The sequence below is a fragment of the Bufo gargarizans genome, chromosome 2, assembly GCF_014858855.1.
Source record: "Bufo gargarizans isolate SCDJY-AF-19 chromosome 2, ASM1485885v1, whole genome shotgun sequence".
NCBI classification, from domain to species: Eukaryota; Metazoa; Chordata; class Amphibia; order Anura; family Bufonidae; genus Bufo; species Bufo gargarizans.
The window spans coordinates 62,657,859-62,677,244 of record NC_058081.1 but is presented as its reverse complement, the minus strand read 5'-3'; the positions used below and the strand labels follow the sequence as shown (position 1 = coordinate 62,677,244).

Sequence of the window (19,386 nt, the reverse complement as noted above, 5' to 3'; positions counted from 1 at the left end):
GATATGCCAGGTCCTCCAGAGCATGAGAACTTCCTTTATGCTGCTCTATGCTATGCCCTAATATATATGAGGATCCACATCTATGAATTTCCCCAAAAAAGTGCATTTCAATGAGGGCTTTAAAAAAAGACCACCTCTATGGCGATGGGAATGCTCAGAATTGTACTTTGACCACTTTTTTTATTTTTATTTTTTAGGTTTTGTTCTTGTTAAATAATCAACATAAACCTTGCATTTTTTTCCCCCCTGTTGTAGGTTTGACAGAAACAAAGAAAGAGGTCACCAAACTCCTATCTCAATTATCTCTTAATGAAAACAACAATATATCAAGTAATGGAACCTCAGAACTAGACTTTGAAACCAAGGTTGACAGATTTACAAGTGCACCTGATGTCTCCTGTGACAATGCCACCAAGACATCAAGTAATACAGTCCAAGAATCTATTCCCGAGAACACAATGGTGCAGCCACCTGAAGATCCATGTGTAGTTAAATGTCTTTTTCCATCAAGTGACAATGATACTCAGAAAAAAATGGTAGATGGAGAACATGTGGAAGCAGGTGATGAACCGTTTGGTAATAATAATGACCTACAGAAAGAGAATAGTTTAGTAATGGATTCTTCTGAGAGAAATGTTGACCAGGACTCTTTAAAGGAATCTTCTGAAAATGTCAAAAAAGATCCACCAAAAGAAGTTCGGAAATCTGTCAGTAAACTTCCATCAAAGATACCACAGGAAAACATTCAAAAGAAAATAACCAAGAATGGAGATATCACTACCAACCCAGAGGATGTCCCTCTTTCAAAATCTTCCTATAATTTTGACCCTAACCAGTGGGATGACCCCAACTTCAATCCATTTGGTGGAAAGTCTGCATTGCCTCCCTCTCCTACTGTCACTAGGGCACCAACTGGATTCAACAAAGACTTTAATGATGACTCTCTGGATCATCTTAAGCCTTGCAAGACACTGTCCAGCTCTGAAACCGATCTTTCCAAGGAACCTAAAGCAAGAAAAGGAACTGGAAGTGCCCAATCATCTCCAAAGTTGGGAAGATCACGTCTAATCACGTACGTATGACAATACCTGTATCTTTTGACAACTTTCTCTTATGTGATCGAACTAGCATATGATTATATAAATATGTTTAAAAAAAAATGTATTTATGATGAAACTGCTAGACTAAATATGCTACCGTGTAACCTTTTTAGATGTATTGTTGAAGACCACATGTTTACAGTTACATCCGTTGTTTGAGAACTTCTCTTATTTCTAGCCCGTTCACTAGATTATTTTAGGGTTTCAGGAAGCATTTAGTTATCTTGGTACTTAATGAATTAAAATTTACTTGGATTTGGGGATAAAATATTTTAGTGGTGTTATTTTCTTATATAGCCTGGTATAGGAACCTTGTAAAACCTTATACAAATGGTAATGAAGGATTGTACAACATTAGAAAAAATGGTAGCTGTTTTCAGAAATGGCACCACACTTGTCCATGGGCATACATGGCAACAGTCTAGATTTTGACAATAATGGGGCAAGGTTTAATCGAAGACCACACAAAATCGGCATTCTAGTCTGTTTGGGGCCTTTCTTGGGGCTTAAATGTTCCGATTTTGTCCACTGAAAATGGCCAGTATGCATGTGTTGTGTCTGGTCTTGCAACTCGGCCAAATTCACAATACTGCATACAACCTTTTGGACAGGTGTGTTGGTTGCACTGATTTTGAAAGAAATTGGCCATGTGTGGCCTAATCCTGTACGACCTCTTTAATAGTCCACATTGTAGGACTATTTTAAACTCCATGGTTCTAGTTATATAAGTTATTTTAATTTTTTTATTGGAGCAAATTGCATGAAAAACCCGTTAAGAATACAGATTCCTTCTTTACCCCCGCCTGTTACTTCACATAACATCTCTCTAACACCATATGGTTTTATAACTTCTCCTCCTATTCCCTCCTTTGCTCTGCACACTTTCTGCTTTTATGAATTTTTCTTCCTTTACTCTTAAAATGTACTCTGTCAATAGAGGCAGCCATGTGGAAGGTTAGTAGGTTAGGTAGTAGGTTAAAGACCTGTGGAAAGTTGCTCAGCTTGGAAAGTTGCTGCCTCAATTGTGTGTATTTTGTATGGGTGCATTTTAAGGTCTCCTTTTTATGGATCCCATTAATCGACCAACCATATAACTCCTTTATTACTGCGTCTACTAATATAGCCCTCTAATGCCTCTATTCATATCAAAGAAACCAAGCGGGCTGTTGCTATATTGCAATTCCTCAGTCTCTCCCGGTTGAACTGTCCTCTCCTCTTCATTTTATTTTATTTTTTCTTTCCTTATTTGCCTCAGGACTTCTGAGCAAGTGAAATTTCTCTGTTTTCTGTTGTAAGTATCATCTGTATCTTGTCCTGGGATTGGAGTATTTTTTACACTCTTATGCAAAGCATGTTCTGTGTAGACATGGACCAGAAAACAACATATCAGTGGCATTGGAGAAGGTAACATGGCGTCCAAAGAATTTTGTTGGCAAGAGGTTGTATGAAGTAGCAGAAGGAATTAGAGGGGGAGGTTACTAAGGAATAATTAGAGGAGCTATAAGGAGACTTATGGGATCTTAGGAGGTGTCGCAGGGAGAAGTTGTATAGAGAAGTATTAGGTAGAAGTTATATAGGTTAGGTAACGGGAGAGCTGGGAAAGTCATAGGGAGAAAATACATGGAGAAGGAGCAGTTGTATGGAGTAATAGGATGAGCTTAGGTAGAGGTTAGATAGTGAGGTATGTGTAAAAATAGGAACCAGTAGAGCCAAGAAAGGCTAATTGGTTGGCCTCATCAGCTTAGGACCCTCATAGTCACATGGTGTACTCATATTACTTTCAACATATACTTTGGATGTATTACCTTAATTTGCATTGGCATGTGATCTCTCTGGTATAAGAAGGTACAACCATCATGTCAGACCAGGAAACTTGCAGAGTTGTGGCGTGTATCAGTTGTATAATCTAGTTCTTAATGTGGCCATACACATTTGATCAACGTTTGCAGAAACCTGCCAATTTTGGTTAGACTAGACAACAATGTGACTGTGGGTCTCCCAACTTTCCTCTAAAGGCAGATGTCAGAGGAAATCTTGATCAGATTTTTAATACCATCATATAATTTGTACACTGGCCATCTTCATTGAGAGAAACCCAATCTAGAATACAATTTTGGGGTTGTTGTCTCAAAGTGGGTTCCCTGTATTCAGATTTTCGAAATCCAGGAAATTCATATTTTTCTTCTATAGGGCATAGTATAAATACACAAATGGTTTTCCCTAATCACCATGGAAACCGTATATTGAAATAGTTTGTGTCAATGGTTACGAATTCTTCCACTGCAATGTCTGATGTAAAGATACCCAATCTGTTCATGAATGTACATTTACTTATAGGCCTAAATTATTTCAGATGACCATAATATAGTTGCCTATTATGGTTTGTATTACAGCTGACACACCTGGACCTCCCAAAGTTCTATTGGATCAACTTTTTTTAAATAAAAAATTTGTATATATGCTTTGTCTACCCAACAAGTGCTGTGTACTACACAAGGCTGTGCTCTATGACAAATCCTCCACAAACCTTCCTCAGCACTCCAAGCCAGAAGGCCCTGCGGAGTGCAGGATCGATGGCCATTAGCCTCCATTCACCAAAGCCCATCTTGCTACTGCCTTCTACCTGGGCTGCCATCCTAGTATCCTCCAGGAGCCAAAGTAGAGATTTGGCTGAGGTTTCGAGATGATGACTTCACCTCACAGACCTCCAGTAGGGCCTTTGCATAAGAGTACCATACCCCAAAAGAATCTTGTCACAAACAAGCACCGAAAGTGAAAATGCAATCAGATGGATATTAAATAAGGATCTTTACCATGTCATTATCACTGATATCTAACCGGAATTATATAGTCCTGCATATCCGTTCTGGCCACAAGGCAAATAGAGATGTTGGCAGTGGCACTCAAAAGTGAGTCCAAATGTGCCAACGCTCAGTTGGATCTCGCCACCAGTTAATTCGCGCTCCCCAGGGTCACCACTCCTCTGGTACTTCTGCACCTCACTCTCAGATTAATGCATGATCTTTTGGTGATATTAATTGGATCAGGAGAACTATGGGGAGTTGGAGTGGTAATATTTGTTAATATTCTGAAGACTCAAACCATTGAATTATACAGTCTTTGTAGATTACAAAGTGTGTCCCCTCTGTGACTGATTCTATGGAGACCTTACACGGGGTAAGATCCGTTCTGTTCTCCTCCTTTTTTCCTTTTTCATATTATTTATTTATTTATTTATTTATTTTTTTGAGCTAGAAAAAGCCAACAGCTTCCTGTGCCAGCCCAATAAACCGCAGCGGCTCTTCCTACTGGCAGACAGCACAAATGTGGAACTAGAGGACAGATTAGCATGCTGACCAGGCTTGTCTTGCATGGTACGCTGCACTCATTAGGGAAGTAACGAGCCTGAATAGCATGCTAATTGTAAAAGGCACAACGTTTCTTTTAGCTGATTTTTATCATTTCAATTTTCGATTTTATAATCTTAAATTTGCCACGACACCCATATTGCCTGCAGGCTTTGGCTGAACGTCTCATGCACAACAGTGCTACCTAATGGATAAAAAATCAGCAGACCACGAGAGCTGGCAATAGAAACTGTTTAATTAGCATCAAAAGAGAATATAAATATATAAGTTCACATTACCGTCATGGCTTGTACTGAATCCATTTTTCAAACTGATCTCAATTCTGAAAGATTCCATTCAACATAGGGGTATGCGGGGGAATATTACAATGATGTCCGTAGGATAGGCCATCAATTTGTGATTGGTAGGGGTCCTCAGAAGTCCAACATTCGTGTATCACACATTAATGGCCTATCCTTAGTATCATGTTTTATCACATGAAAAAGCTCTTTATAGCGTTTATAGCGTTTTTCCGGGTCTTGGTCATTGGCCTAGGATGGGTCATCAATATCAGATTGGCAGCGGTTGATCAACTGTTCGAGTAGACCGCTGCTTACCGAGCTCAGCGATGTCCATTGCTTAGTGGCTGTGCTCGGTATTGCAGCCACATTACCTGAAAGGGCCGAGGCTGCGTCTAGGCCATGTGACCAATGAACGTGATGTCACTGGCGTAGTAAGAGTCCAGAGTCTCGCAGCCCCTTAAAACTGCTGATCAGCGTGGATGCTGGGTGTCGTACCCCCTCATCGATCTGATATTAATGTCTTATACTGAAGATAGGATATCAGTTGGCTCAGTTAGCCCTGGTGCCTTGCAGCACTGGGGACCTAGGTTTGAATCTGACCAAGGACAACATCTGCATGGAGTTTGTATGTTCTCCCTGTGTTTGCGTGAGTTTCCTCCGGGTTTTCCAGTTTCGTCCTACACGCCAAAGATATACTTATAAGGACTTTAGATTGTGTGCCCCATAGGATGCGGAAAGCAATAATGTCTGTAAAGTGCTGAAGAATATAGTGCGTGTAAAAATAAATTAATAAATAAAATCTCAGAAAATCTTTTATTGGGGTTTTCTGGGTTCAGGATGTTGATGGCCTATCCTCGGGACAAGCCATCGATATCAGTATGGGGTGGGAGGCCCAACTCTTGGCAGACCCACCAATCAGCTGTTTGAAGAGGCCACGGCGCCAAGTAGATGACGTGTAGGGCAGGTGGCCCCATGTAATCAATAAAGAGGCTGCAGCGATCAAGTGTCACATCCCCTTCAAACAATATATTACATATTTGCCGGGTAGCGGCCGGATCCTATTAAAGTCAATGGGACCGGCGGGCATTGCGGTAACATCCTGCAATGCTGGATCTTTAGAGTCTCCACAGGCTGTTCTCTGCTGGAACAGCCTACTGCAACTGATGACATTGATTTGAAAGTAGCCTAAGATGTCTGGTCTCCTTCTCCCAGGGTCACTCTGGTAGTAGAAGTGCTTCTTTGGAAGCTGTGGTCTAAGAGACAGAGGTTCTCTGATCTTGGGCCGGGTCTTGAGGAACTCGCACAAATGTCCTTTCTGTAGCTCCTCTCAGACTAAACTCCTTTACAAACTAACCAGGGGACGGACTAAGTCCATCACCCTGGTAACCTAAACAGCCTGCCAGTGTTAACCATCTGTTGCCCATACATAGCTATCGGTGTACATAATCCATAAACAAATAAGTACTTTAACCCTAAATCACAACATTTTACCCAATAACTATTTTTTTAAGTAATTGTCCCTTTTTCACTCATCCTCTGGGGTACTGCACTTCCTGCTGGATCCACTTCTGGAATCTGCTCAAAAACTGTATTGGCTTTAAAAATTGTATAAAATCCTCCTTATAAAAAAAAAAAAAAAAGGTAAGAAAAAAAATGTACCAGTCTTTTAAGACTGGTACATTTTTTTTCTTACCTTTTTTTTTTAAGCAGGTGAATGGCTCCACATTTGTCAGCCAGATGTAAATGCAAGCTTTTAGTGTGTTGCGTGATTCAAAATTTCAACATTTATTCGCTGTTTTTAGTAGAGTGTGACTCTTTCACAGCAGTGTAAATGTATCCAGGAGACTTGGCCTTGTCCCCTCGGATATTTCCGATTCCCCCAGGGGAAGCTCATGTGACAAAAATGCTAGGCATTCTAGCTATTTGTTTTGTATATTGATCCTACATCAAGGTTTTCCTCGTCCTCCACCTACCGATTTAATAGGGGCACAGTACCCTGACCAAACTATACCGATCTGCAGTGAAAATTCACAACATAAACAGACATGCTATGGATTTAACCCCTTACCGCTCAGTGCTGTGCTGTTATGAGGCTGCAAGCAGCCAGTTCGCGCTCAGTGCCGTAATAGTACGATGCTCTGATGGCTCAGGAGCTTTGTCTGCTCCATCACTTGCGGGTGACAGTTAACTTTGATTCCTGCAGTTTAAACGCTTAGCATTGACAGCAGGACCTAAGTGGTTAAAGAGAGGGGGCGGGACCAGGAAGTAGAGAGCAGCAAGGCCCGGAGTATCAGCATTGGGGGATTGGTGTGGTGTTCTGCCCCCTTTTTTTTATTTTTTTTTTAAATAAAAAAATAAATAAAAATGGTAGGAATACCCATTTAAAGGGGTTTTATGAGATCAGAATATTGATTGCCTACCCTCAGGATAAGCCATCAGTATCAGATTGGCGGGAGTGTCAAGAGTCAGACTCCCACCCTTCTTATACTGATTGAAGCCATCAATTGTTTGAACCCAGAAAATTCCTTTAAAGTGTTGTATAAAGCTGTAATCTGAGAAGAAACATGGTAGTAAGTGTTCAATTTTCATACAGTGCCACCACAGGGGGAATTAATTACTGTATTACACAGTTTCCATTTAAATAAATGGGTTGTCTGTCTAATGGAAGACATGACCGGTCCTCCAGAGTGAGAGGGGGTGCTCCAGTGTGTGTGTGGGGGGGTGCTCCATGCGCTCCAGAGTGAGGGGGGGGGGCGCTCCATGCGCACCAGAGTGAGGGGGGGGCGCTCCATGCGCTGCAGAGTGAGGGGGGGTGCTCCATGCGCTGCAGAGTGAGGGGGGGGGGTGCGCTCCATGCGCTCCAGAGTGAGGGGGGGTGCTCCATGTAGTTGCTCTTCACTCTGGTCAAGAGATGAGGATTCTAAACAGACGACCCTCTCTAGTTAACTTATGATTCCCAAAGAGGGTGTATGTCAACAGTTCTTGTAAACTGGACAACTCCTTTTAATCAGTGTGTGATGAAAAAAAATTGTATTCTTCTATTATACTTTGGGTTTTAATTCTTCACAATTTTCAAAAACTGCTTTCTGTAAATTATGGATCGTAATCATTGAACCCACCATCACCTCTGGGTCTTTGACTAAGGCTTATGTGTTGGTTTACTGCCGTAGAAAATTAAAGTTGCAAATTTTGACGCCATTTGTGCACAAAAATTGACAACTTTTTGTGGCCTTCTGTTGCTCTCGCGACTCTCGAAAGTGTGCGTGGTTATCTAGGCAAGTAGGTTACTCCATAAATGGCACAATCTCATGAGGTAGCGTATAAAAAGAGTAACCTCTCTAGACAAAAGTGTTTTTTTTTTTAAGATGTACCAAATTCCTCAAACATGCGGCTTTTCATAAATTTGCCACAAATTATGGCAACACAGGGTTGAAGCAAAACACACTTCAAAATCCCCTTCATATTTCTCTCTCCTCTACAATATGTCTACTTGGTGCAAGATCACCTTACTTCTTGAGCTATTGAAGCTGTATGGAGTGGACACCTTTTAGTTAAGATCCCGTTCACTTATTAGTTTCTCTCAAAATAAATGAATTTGTAGACTTCCATCTACTGCCCTTAGCTTTTGAAGGAAACTTAAATAAGGAGGGCTATGGAGGACCTAATGGATTGCTTATCTCTCAAAGACAATGAATTCCTCCAACCAACTGCACCTAATCTTCTAAACTTCTTCTGGGAAACCTTTAATCTGTTAAAAGTTAAAGTTCTTTTGGAAATTGAAATCTTGATTGGCATGTCGTAAAGCCCTTTCCTTTTGAAGGCTTTTTCTTTGTTCTTTAGATCTATGAATCCCTCAAGTTTTTTTTTTTCCCTTTTTTAAAAAAACTTTTCTCCATTACTTTACACATTTTAAAATGTGTGTTAAATCTTCCTTTGCCTCCATAACCTCTTGTCATAGTGGATGATATTTTTATTTATTTTTTACTTTCTAGCTGCTGCTTGACATTGAGCTGTTTTCCTTAGTGGCTAGTTCATTGAGAACAAGCCAGATGTTGAAAGGCTTTGCTATAATTTGCTGCTTTCTCACTTTTCCCATGTGGCTTCTACTGTTTGATTTCTGATATGACTTTAAAGAACAGCTGAACGTTGGAGGAAATACGAGGCAGCTGTAAGACAAGGTTTTAAAGAACAGGGTGTATAGCGCAGCAGTGGGGCTATAGCCAATAAAGCACCTATCGGAGACTGCATGAGCTTAAAAAAAAATGCCAGCATGAAAAACAATTCCTTACTAAATAAGGATGCTTTTTGTATGTGCTGCCCCCTATAACCTGTGTACCGCTCCTATGACCCTATGTACTATGACATAACCATCTTGTATTACTTCCCATATTGGTGAGCTAAGTGATACTGGATACATCTTCCATTGTTTTCCTCGTGGTACTGAACCTTTTATCTCCAAGCATGGCAGGATGTCTACAAGAACATGCATGGACACAGTTGGGTCAACCTGTTTGCCGAATCTCAATACCTAGACTAGTCTGTGACCGAGGCTGAAATCCTTCAGTAATAAAATTCTTTATTTTTTTTAGGAACAGCTGTAAAGTGCAGAGTTATGAAGGATCCTGTTTGGTGTTAGATGTTTGCAATCAGGTAGGTAGACCTCATACCTTGGGTAATGTAATTTATAAATTACCTTCATTGAATCCTGGTTATAAGTAAATGTTATAAAATAATAAATCAAAGGTTCCTGCCTTCTTATACCTCCTGCCGGTCTACTGTGCTACTTTGCCTTCAGCAATGATTTCGCTACATTAATGTGACTCCTGCAGCCAATCAGTAGCCTTAGCGATCGTCTGGTGCTGAGAAAAATGAGGTTTTAATATATGCAAATGAGCCTCTAGGAGCAACGAGGGCGGTGCCGTTACACCTAGAGGCTCAGCTCTGTCCACAACTGTCGCACCCTCTCCACTTTTATTGACAGGGCCGGGCAAGTGTAAACATCATCACAGCTGGCCCTGTCAATCAAACTTACCTGCTCCATGCTGCTCCGGTCCTCCGGTGTCTTCATCTTCTGGTCCCCATGCTGTTTACATCCGGTTGGCCATAAGCATGGTCACATGCATCGATCCAGTCAATGACTGGCTTCAGACAGAAGCAGCACATCACCCCTGAAGCCAGTCATTGGCTGGAGTGGTGCATGTGACCATGCCTATGGCCAACCCAGTAAATACCGCAACAAGAGTATGCTTTACATGGAACACAGCTGAGGACAGTGAGACACATAGCATTACTGGTTACTCAATGCCAGGCGGATGCTGCAAAAGCAAATACAATTTTAGTTTGATTACAAATCTTTGTCGCGGGTTCCCTGAAAACCGATTTTATACAAAATTTTTACCTTGTACTCACAGCAAGAAGATGGTTCCCCCAGCATCGAGAAGCGAGAAGGTCATGCTACAGATGAGGAGAAGCTGGCTTCTGTTCCAGCACCTAAGCCGACTGGCACTGGGATCAAAAGTCAACAAGAGGAGGACCAGGAGTTCTTTGAGTGCCCCAATGACTCTACTTCAGGTAAGGGGGCACAGTCAGTAGCTGTTGATAGCTATCTCTCCTGACTACCCTATTTACATACACGCTTGGCCAAATTGAATGTATATGTGTTGTCAATGAGAAGGCAGAAAGCCGCTACCAGACACTTCTGGTGGTCGCTTATCTCCAAGGAGAATATAAAGATTGGGTGAAAATATTCAGTTGGCCTGACCCTTCTCTCCCCTAACATTATCTGTTGGGGGAAAGTCGGAGCATTACTGATGTGTCCGGGGGTCTTAGCTGTGTTTGCCTAGATTTGACCATTACCTCTCTGTTTAGTTTCAGGATCAGGAAAGCAATCAACATCTGTGGAGGCATCTGAACCTTCACCTCAAGTGAGTATTTATATGATATACCATCTAAGTGATATCCTATAGTCCCTATATCCCTTGGATGAACCAAACCTGAAGGTGCAGTGATTATGGACTGCATGGTTTAAAGGTCATAGCCCATTTTTCAATCCACAGAATGTAGTCCTTTTATATACCGAGAGCTGAAAACGAATTGTACTTACACAGTGCAACAGTGCTGCTGGATCCAGATTGGATATCATCCTCGACACCATATGAATTACATCTGTAGAATTGGATTTCATATATTTCTTCAAATCTTCATCTTTTCTCATAAGACCGTGCTGGGAAGTTCAATGTGTTTGATGCTGCCCCCTTGTGGAAAAATAAGGATTGCAGCTGATGTTTTTAAAAATGTTTTGCCTTCTGCTGTGTCAACACGATGTGTCACTTTGTTAATGCATTGAGGCAGATTTACTAAGCGTTCCTTCCCAACAATCGCCTGCTCGTCAGCGGAGGAGACCGCTGCATTGACATACAGAGATAGTATGGGGAGCAATGATCACTAATGCCATTGCTTGTCCCCATACTGACTCGTTGTTTGGCAGCAGCAAAGCATGATTACACAGCACAATCGGCTGCCGGCAAACAACGATTTTTATGTCTGCACAAATAAACTATTACCCAAAGAACAAGCGTTTGGCTCGTTAATTGGGTAATTGGTGGCACTTTGTTTATGGACTTTCATTAGCGATTATCTGGCAGATTCTCGGCCCGTGTGAAGGGCCCTTAAGGCCTCTTTCAGACGAGTGTGACTGATTGGCTCAGGGTACGTTCAGGGAAACTCGCACTATTTCGCAAGCAAGTTCAGTCAGTTTTGTCTGCGATTGCGTTCAGTTGTTCAGTTTTTATTGCGCGGGTGCAATGCACTTTGATGCATTTTTCACGCGTGTGATAAAAAAAAACGGAAGGTTTACAAACAACATCTCTTAGCAACCATCCGTGAAAAACGCATCGCATACGCACTAGCTTCCGGCTGCAATGCGATTTTCACTTAAGCCTAATTCAATTCTATGGAGCCAGAGCTGAGTGAAAAACGCAGAATATAGAACATGCTGCGTTTTTTACGCAACACAGAACTGATGCGTGTACACAGACCCATTGACATGAATGGGTCAGGATTCAGTGCAGGCGCTAAGTGTTCACGTCGCGCATTGCACCCGCGCGGAAAACTCGCTCGTGTGAAAGGGGCCTAAGTCACAGCTGGTATTATGGTCCTTAAGTAGGTTCACAATTCTACAGGATTCGCAGCTTAAGGCCTCTTGCACACGGCCGTTGTGCGGCTGTTCCGTGCATTGGGAACCGCAATTTGCGGTCCCCAGTGCATGGGCAATGTCTGTGCGGCGGCCGGGACGGATCAAGACCCATTCAACTTGAATGGGTCCGTCATCCGTCCGCACCGCAAAAAAATAGAACATGTTCAATATTTTGTGGTGCGTAGGCACTGACGGAAACGCCACGGAAGCACTCCGGGTTCTGTGCCTCCGCTCCGCACCGCAGCTCCAGATTGTGGACCCATTCAAGTGAATGGGTCCGCATCCGTAATGCGGGGTGCACACGGCTGGTGCACATGTAGTGCGGACCCGCTGTATGCGGGCTGCAATACAGCCACTGCCTGGCAACGGCCGTGTGCATGAGCCCTTAAGTTGAAAGCCACCAGCAATCCTTAGGCCCCTTTCACACGGGCGAGATTTCCGCGCGGGTGCAACGCGTGAGGTGATTCATTTCTATGGGGCTGTGCAGATGAGCGGTGATTTTCACGCATCACTTGTGCCTTGCGTGAAAATCGCAGCATGCTCCTCTTTGTGCGTTTTTCACGTAACCCAGGCCCAATAGAAATGAATGGGGTTGCGTGAAAATCGCAAGCATCCGCAAGCAAGTGCGATTTTTCACGCACGGTTGCTAGGTGATGATCGGGATGGGGACCCGATCATTATTATTTTCCCTTATCATATGGTTAGAAGGGAAAATAATAGCATTCTTAATACAGAATGCATAGTAAAATAGGGCTGGAAGGGTTAAATTATTTTTTTTTTTTTTAACTGGCCTTAATCCACTTGTTCGCGCAGCCTGCATCTCTTCTGTCTTGTTCTGTGAGGAATAGGACCTTTGATGATGTCACTACGTTCATCACATGCTCCATCACATGATCCATCACCATGGCAATGGATCATGTGACGGACCATGTGATGAGCGTAGTGACATCATCAAAGGTCCTATTCCTCACAAAAGAAGACAGAAGAGATGCAGGCTGCGCGAACAAGTGGATTAAGGTGAGTTAAAAATGTTGTTTTATTTTTTTTAACCCCTCCAGCCCTATTTTATTATGCATTCTGTATTCAGAATGCTATTATTTTCCCTTATAACCATGTTATAGGGGGAAATAATACAATCTACACTACAACTAACCCAAACCTGAACTTCTGTGAAGAAGTTCGGGTCTGGGTACCACAGTCAGTTTTTTAGCACGCGCGGTTTGCCGCAATGTACCTGGACGCACCTGGACCTAATCCGGACACGCTCGTCTGCAAGGGGCCTTACTGGCTAAATAAACCTGACCATGTCACAATAATTTTATTTTTTATTTTTTTATTTTTTTTGTAGTCTATGCTTTATAGTGATGTCACAATAGTGAGTGTGTGTGTGTGTGTGTGTGTGTGTTTATAGGCCACACTGTATTGTGATCAGGTCACAGTAGTGTGTACGTCCAATTTGTGCTTATGCTCGTTTGTGGATGATGTCACTGTAGTATGTGTATACAAGGGCTGCTTTCTATTGTGATAAAATCATAATGTGTGTACATACAGTCTTTACCCTTTGTGATGTCATAAGTGTGTGTGTGTGTGTGTATATGTGTATATATATATATATATATATATATATATATATATATATGGGCTCTTTCTTTTGTGATGGCATCATAATAGTGTGTGTACATACAATCTACTCTTTGTGATGATGTCATCGTGTCGTATAAGTGTGTGTTTGCTGCTTCCTGTTGTGATTTTGTCACAATAGTGTGTGTATGTATAGTCTGTTGTATTATATCACAATGGTTTATGTCTGTATTTATAGGCTGTGTTCTGTGTGTATGTATAGTCTGCTGTATTATATCACAATGGTTTATGTCTGTATTTATAGGCTGTGTTCTGTGTGTATGTATAGTCTGCTGTATTATAGCACAATGGTTTATGTCTGTATTTATAGGCTGTGTTCTGTGTGTATGTATAGTCTGCTGTATTATATCACAATGGTTTATGTCTGTATTATTTATAGGCTGTGTTCTGTGTGTATGATAGTCTGCTGTATTATATCACAATGGTTTATGTCTGTATTTATAGGCTGTGTTCTGGTGTATGTATAGTCTGCTGTATTATATCACAATGGTTTATGTCTGTATTTATAGGCTGTGTTCTGTGTGTATGTATAGTATGCTGTATTATATCACAATGGTTTATGTCTGTATTTATAGGCTGTGTTCTGTGTGTATGTATAGTCTGCTGTATTATATCACAATGGTTTAGGTCTGTATTTATAGGCTGTGTTCTGTGTGTATGTATAGTCTGCTGTATTATATCACAATGGTTTATGTCTGTATTTATAGGCTGTGTTCTGTGTGTATGTATAGTCTGCTGTATTATATCACAATGGTTTATGTCTGTATTATAGGCTGTGTTCTGTGTGTATGTATAGTCTGCTGTATTATATCACAATGGTTTATGTCTGTATTTATAGGCTGTGTTCTGTGTGTATGTATAGTCTGCTGTATTATATCACAATGGTTTATGTCTGTATTTATAGGCTGTGTTCTGTGTGTATGTATAGTATGCTGTATTATATCACAATGGTTTATGTCTGTATTTATAGGCTGTGTTCTGTTGGGACATGTCACAGTAGTGTGTTTGTGTGTAGACTCTATTGTGTTGTGATGTTTTTAAATAATAATATTTTGTATTCACAGTTTCGTTTTCTATTCTTTTGATCTGTCAGAATAGAAAAAAAAATGGATCCTGTAAAAAAATAAAAAAATCTTGAGCATCTGTGGACCCTATTCCATTCACACTTCAGTATTTTTCATTTCCAGATTTTCATTCCGTTTTTTTGTGGATCGGTGTTTCAGCAAAAACATTCAGTTTTTGCCAATTGTGCATCCACATCCATTCTGTTTTTCCGGAAAAAAATACGGAAGGAGGAATGTATGTTGCTAGGGTACTGCAAATTTTTATTTTTTTCTATTTCTTGAAAACAGATCCGCAACAAGTTGCGGATGACATATCGATGTATTCCCCATGTCATCCAGAACGGAACAACTGATGCGGACAGCACACTGAGTGCTGCCCGCATTTTTTGTGGGGCCATTTAAATGAATGGGTGCGCGTTCCGTTCCACAAATTTGAGGAACGGATGCGTATTACAAAATACTGATGTGTGAATGGACCCTTATGCACATTCTGCGTCGGTTTTAGGCTACTTTCACACCAGCGTTTTTGCTGGATCCGGCAGGTTTCAGCAAAACGCTTCCGTTACTGATAATACAACCGTCTGCATCCGTTATGAACTGATCTGTTTGTATTATCTGTAACATAGCCAAAACTGATCCGTCATGAACTCCACTGAAAGTCAATGGAGAATGGATCAGTTTTCTATTGTCAGATTGTGTCTTGCTCCGCATCCCATGATGGAAAGAAAACCACAGCATGCTGCGGTTTGCTCTCCGGTATGAGAACGGAGCGGAATGTATTTTGGAGAGCTCCGTTCTGTTCAGTTACGTTTTGTCCCCATTGACAATGAATGGGGACGAAACGGAAGCGTTTTTTTCCGGTATTGAGACTGTAACGCCCCAGAGGTGCATTACCACCTTTGTGCCTCAGTAATGTCTCCTATGGTTAACCAAGTGTCATCACAGGTATTAATTTCCAGATCCTGCAAAATGTGTATTTATATTTCTTATTTTGTAACTGTTCACATGTAATATGCCTGGTTCACCAGCAGGTGGCAGCAAACACGACAGCCATCTTACATGGAATGGAACCTTCCTTTCCATTCTATTCTCTCCCTCTAGGGAGGAGTTTAGCTAGTTAGTCAGTCTAACCTACCCCTTCTAGGGTAGAGGTCGAGTTCAGTTTTCTCTGACACAATAGAAAACGGATCCGTCCCCCATTGACTTTCAGTGGTGTTCATGACGGATCCGTCTTGGCTATGTTAAAGATAATACAACCGGATCCGTTCAGAACGGATGCAGACGGTTGTATTACCAGCCCTGGCCCCATAACAAAGATTAAAAGGGCTCCCTCCTCTCTTGAGGGTTATCACTATTCCCACAACCACCTGGGGCAATAGGATTGGTGCTTTTTTTGCCCCCTCTCTTTCATTTCCTTGATCCTTTGGTTAATGCCCATGCCCTTGATGAAAGGATATCACTACAGCCTCTCAGCATCTATTAGGAAAAGGGACGCAGCCAGGCTGTTCTGTGTCCCCTCTCCCCAGGGGCCCCACAGCAGCCTCATGATCTTTCTTTATAGTACCTAGGTTCTTGCTCGGATTATGTCCTTGTATAGGAGTCCTAACTTTTCCTAACACGTTATGAATGAAGGTCACAAGACAAGATATTCATGCACAAAAGAGGATGGTGGTGTTACCATGGCAACACCAGAGCAAGCACGATATGTACTTTACTGCTGCAAATTAGCCCCCAGGTGAATTTGAGATATTAGAAAGTGCTTAAAATCTAGGCGATTGCATTTATAAATTTATAAAACCTCTTTGTAATCCATAAACGGCCCATGGACTTTGTGGAATGACCCCTGAGCTTAATGCAGGGGGGCCTAGCTAAAGAGAGCTGATCTCTACCAAACCATCCACTAGACAGGCTTCGTCACTAAGTGGTAGACCCCCCTCCACCCATATGCCCTTTATTCTACATTGTGCTGTTATTCCATGATCTAACACCAGGTGGCAGCAGTTGTGCACTTCAATATGTGCAGCCACTTGGTGCCCAGCATGTTGTGTAGCTGCAGACTTAACCCATTGCATGGCACAGGCTGAAATTCACAGTCGATAACCGCGGCAAATCCATGATGTATAGGGTTTGAAAATCCATCACGTAGCCCAAAATCCGCCCGGTTCGCATGCACTATAGTGTAATGCTGATTTTCGGGCAAGGAGAAAGTAGTGTAAAGGTAGGTCGGGATTATTGAAGGAAGGAAAATATGCAAAGGACCTTTGTCCACATGTGAAATCACACCACCATCTACCAGTCTGACCAATGGTTGTGCTCAAAATGACTTTTTAAAAAATAATAATAATTTTTTATTATTGCTACCTGAAGGGGGCGACAAAACGCCAATCTGCCTTGGTCAGAATATTCACTTACAGGACTAGTACATCAAATACAATCTTTGCCCTGGGCGAAGGAAAGCCGAAGTATGCTTCTGCGACTTTACTGATCAGCGTTGTATAATACTACAACACCCATCAGATTGGGGGAAGTCTCCTCGTATACAGCGGGTGCCAGAGATCCAGATGGGTCCGATATCTGTCTATCAGATTGTGTATATACTGTGTGCTGCTTAGGGCTGCAGATTAGGACAAATCACAGGACTCAGCATTCTCAGAGACACTTTTAAACAGGATGATCCCTTCAAGGGCATTAGGGGACAGAGCTTATCCCGCAGTCCGAGTGCCACTGCCATCTATCTGAGTCACCTGTCGGAGCTACTGATATTTTAGGAGTTTTTTTTTGTTTTGTTTTTTAATGAATTTTTAACTACAGATCAGTAGTCTCCAACTTGTAGTTCTCCAGCTGCTGCTAAACTACTACTCCCAGCATGCCTTGAGGTGTAGTTTTGCAAGCCTGAGACCACGGGTATGATGTTCCTGACGGGCAGCTTCACACATGGGGAAAGGGAGGTAGTGGAAATTCGGAAAACGGGGCTGCTTGTGAAATACCAGATGCTACCTATGGAAATTGGTGGCAATGTTTCTGAGAGATGGCAGCTGTGATTTTTATTTTTTCCTCCTGTACAAACCCTTTAAGAGGAAAGACTTAATCAGCGGCTGACTTTTCCATTTTATGCAGATTTTACTGAATCATTGTGCAATTAAAAAGTTCTACTGCACTTTGTGGTTTAATTTCTCTATAGTTTCAAGACCTCTGCTTGCTTTCAGTAAATTGAACTGACCCTAAAGCCCCTTTCACACGGGCGAGTATTCCGCGCAGATGCGATGCGTGAGGTGAACGCATTGCACCCACACTGAATCCCGACCCATTCATTTCTATGGGGCTGTTCACATGAGTGGTGATTTGTCACGCATCACTTGTGCGTTGCGTGAAAATCGCAGCATGCTCTATATTGTGCGTTTTTCACGTTTTTCACGTAACGCAAGCCCCATAGAAATGAATGGGGTTGCGTGAAAATCGCGAGCATCCGCAAGCAAGTGCGGATGCGGTGCGATTTTCACGCACGGTTGCTAGGAGACGATCGGGATGGAGACCCGATCATTATAATTTTCCTTTATAACATGGTTATAAGGGAAAATAATAGCATTCTGACTACAGAATGCATAGTGCAATAGCGCTGGAGGGGTTAAAAAATAAATAAATAATTTAACTCACCTTAATCCACTTGCTCGCGCAGCCGGCATGTCTTCTGTGCTTTGTGCAGGAACAGGACCTGTGGTGACGTCACTCCGGTCATCACATGATACATCACATGATCTTTTACCATGGTGATGGATCATGTGATGGACCATGTGATGACCGGAGTGACATAACCACAGGTCCTGTTCCTGCACACAGCAAAGAAAGAAGACAGAAGAGATGCCGGCTGCGCAATCAAGTGGTTTAAGGTGAGAATTATTATTATTATTTTTTTAACCCCTCCAGCCCTATTGTACTATGTATTCTGTATTCAGAATGCTATTCTTTTCCCTTATAACCATGTTATAAGGGAAATAATACAATCTACAGAACACCGATCCCAAGCCCGAACTTCTGTGAAGAAGTTCGGGTTTGAGCACCAAACATGCCGAATTTTCTCACGCAAGTGCAAAACGCATTATGATGTTTTGCACTCGCGCGGAAAAATCGCGCATGTTCCCGCAACGCCCGTCTGAAAGAGGCCTAAGGGTTAGCTATGATATATCCAGTCTAGACAATACTCTGTGCGTTAAAAGGGTTTAAAGGGCTTGGCTCCCATGAAAAAATATTCAACTTTTTTTTTTTCCAAGCCAGCACCTGGATCTGAATAAGGGCTCATTCAGATGACTGTATGAATAGGTCCACATCCGTTCCGCAATTTTGCGGAACGGGTGCGGACCCATTCATTTCAATGGGGCAGCAAAAGATTTGGACAGCACACCGCGTGCTGTCCGCATCCGTAGTTCTGTTCCACGGCCCTGCAAAAGAACATGTCCTATTCTTGTCCACAAAAATATCATAGGGCCGGCCATGTGTGGTCCGCAAAATGAGTAACGCAAACGGCCAATATCCGTATTTTGCAAAACACTACAGTCATCTGAATGAGCCCTAATAATGTAATACTTTGTCATTAAAAATAAATTATAGCCAGTGAGTTATAATAAAATGTAACTGTATAGCGCCACCTGCTGCTCACTCTTTTCCTTATTTCTCTGTCCATCTTACTGCTCAGGAAAGGTTCCCCCCCCCCCCCCCCCCCTCAATCCACCAGCTTGAATT

The 19,386-nt window shown here is 42.0% G+C and overlaps 1 protein-coding gene across 1 annotated transcript in view; it reads left to right on the top strand.

Moving 5' to 3' along the window:
* Positions 1-19,386, top strand: part of TACC1 (transforming acidic coiled-coil containing protein 1) — a 59,024-nt gene that overhangs the window by 28,504 nt on the left and 11,134 nt on the right. Inside the window, exons 3-6 of the mRNA XM_044279049.1 lie at positions 256-1,072; positions 9,339-9,399; positions 10,161-10,320; positions 10,618-10,673. Of these exons, the coding sequence (XP_044134984.1) occupies positions 256-1,072; positions 9,339-9,399; positions 10,161-10,320; positions 10,618-10,673 (1,094 nt within the window). The remainder of the gene's footprint in view (positions 1-255; positions 1,073-9,338; positions 9,400-10,160; positions 10,321-10,617; positions 10,674-19,386) is intronic.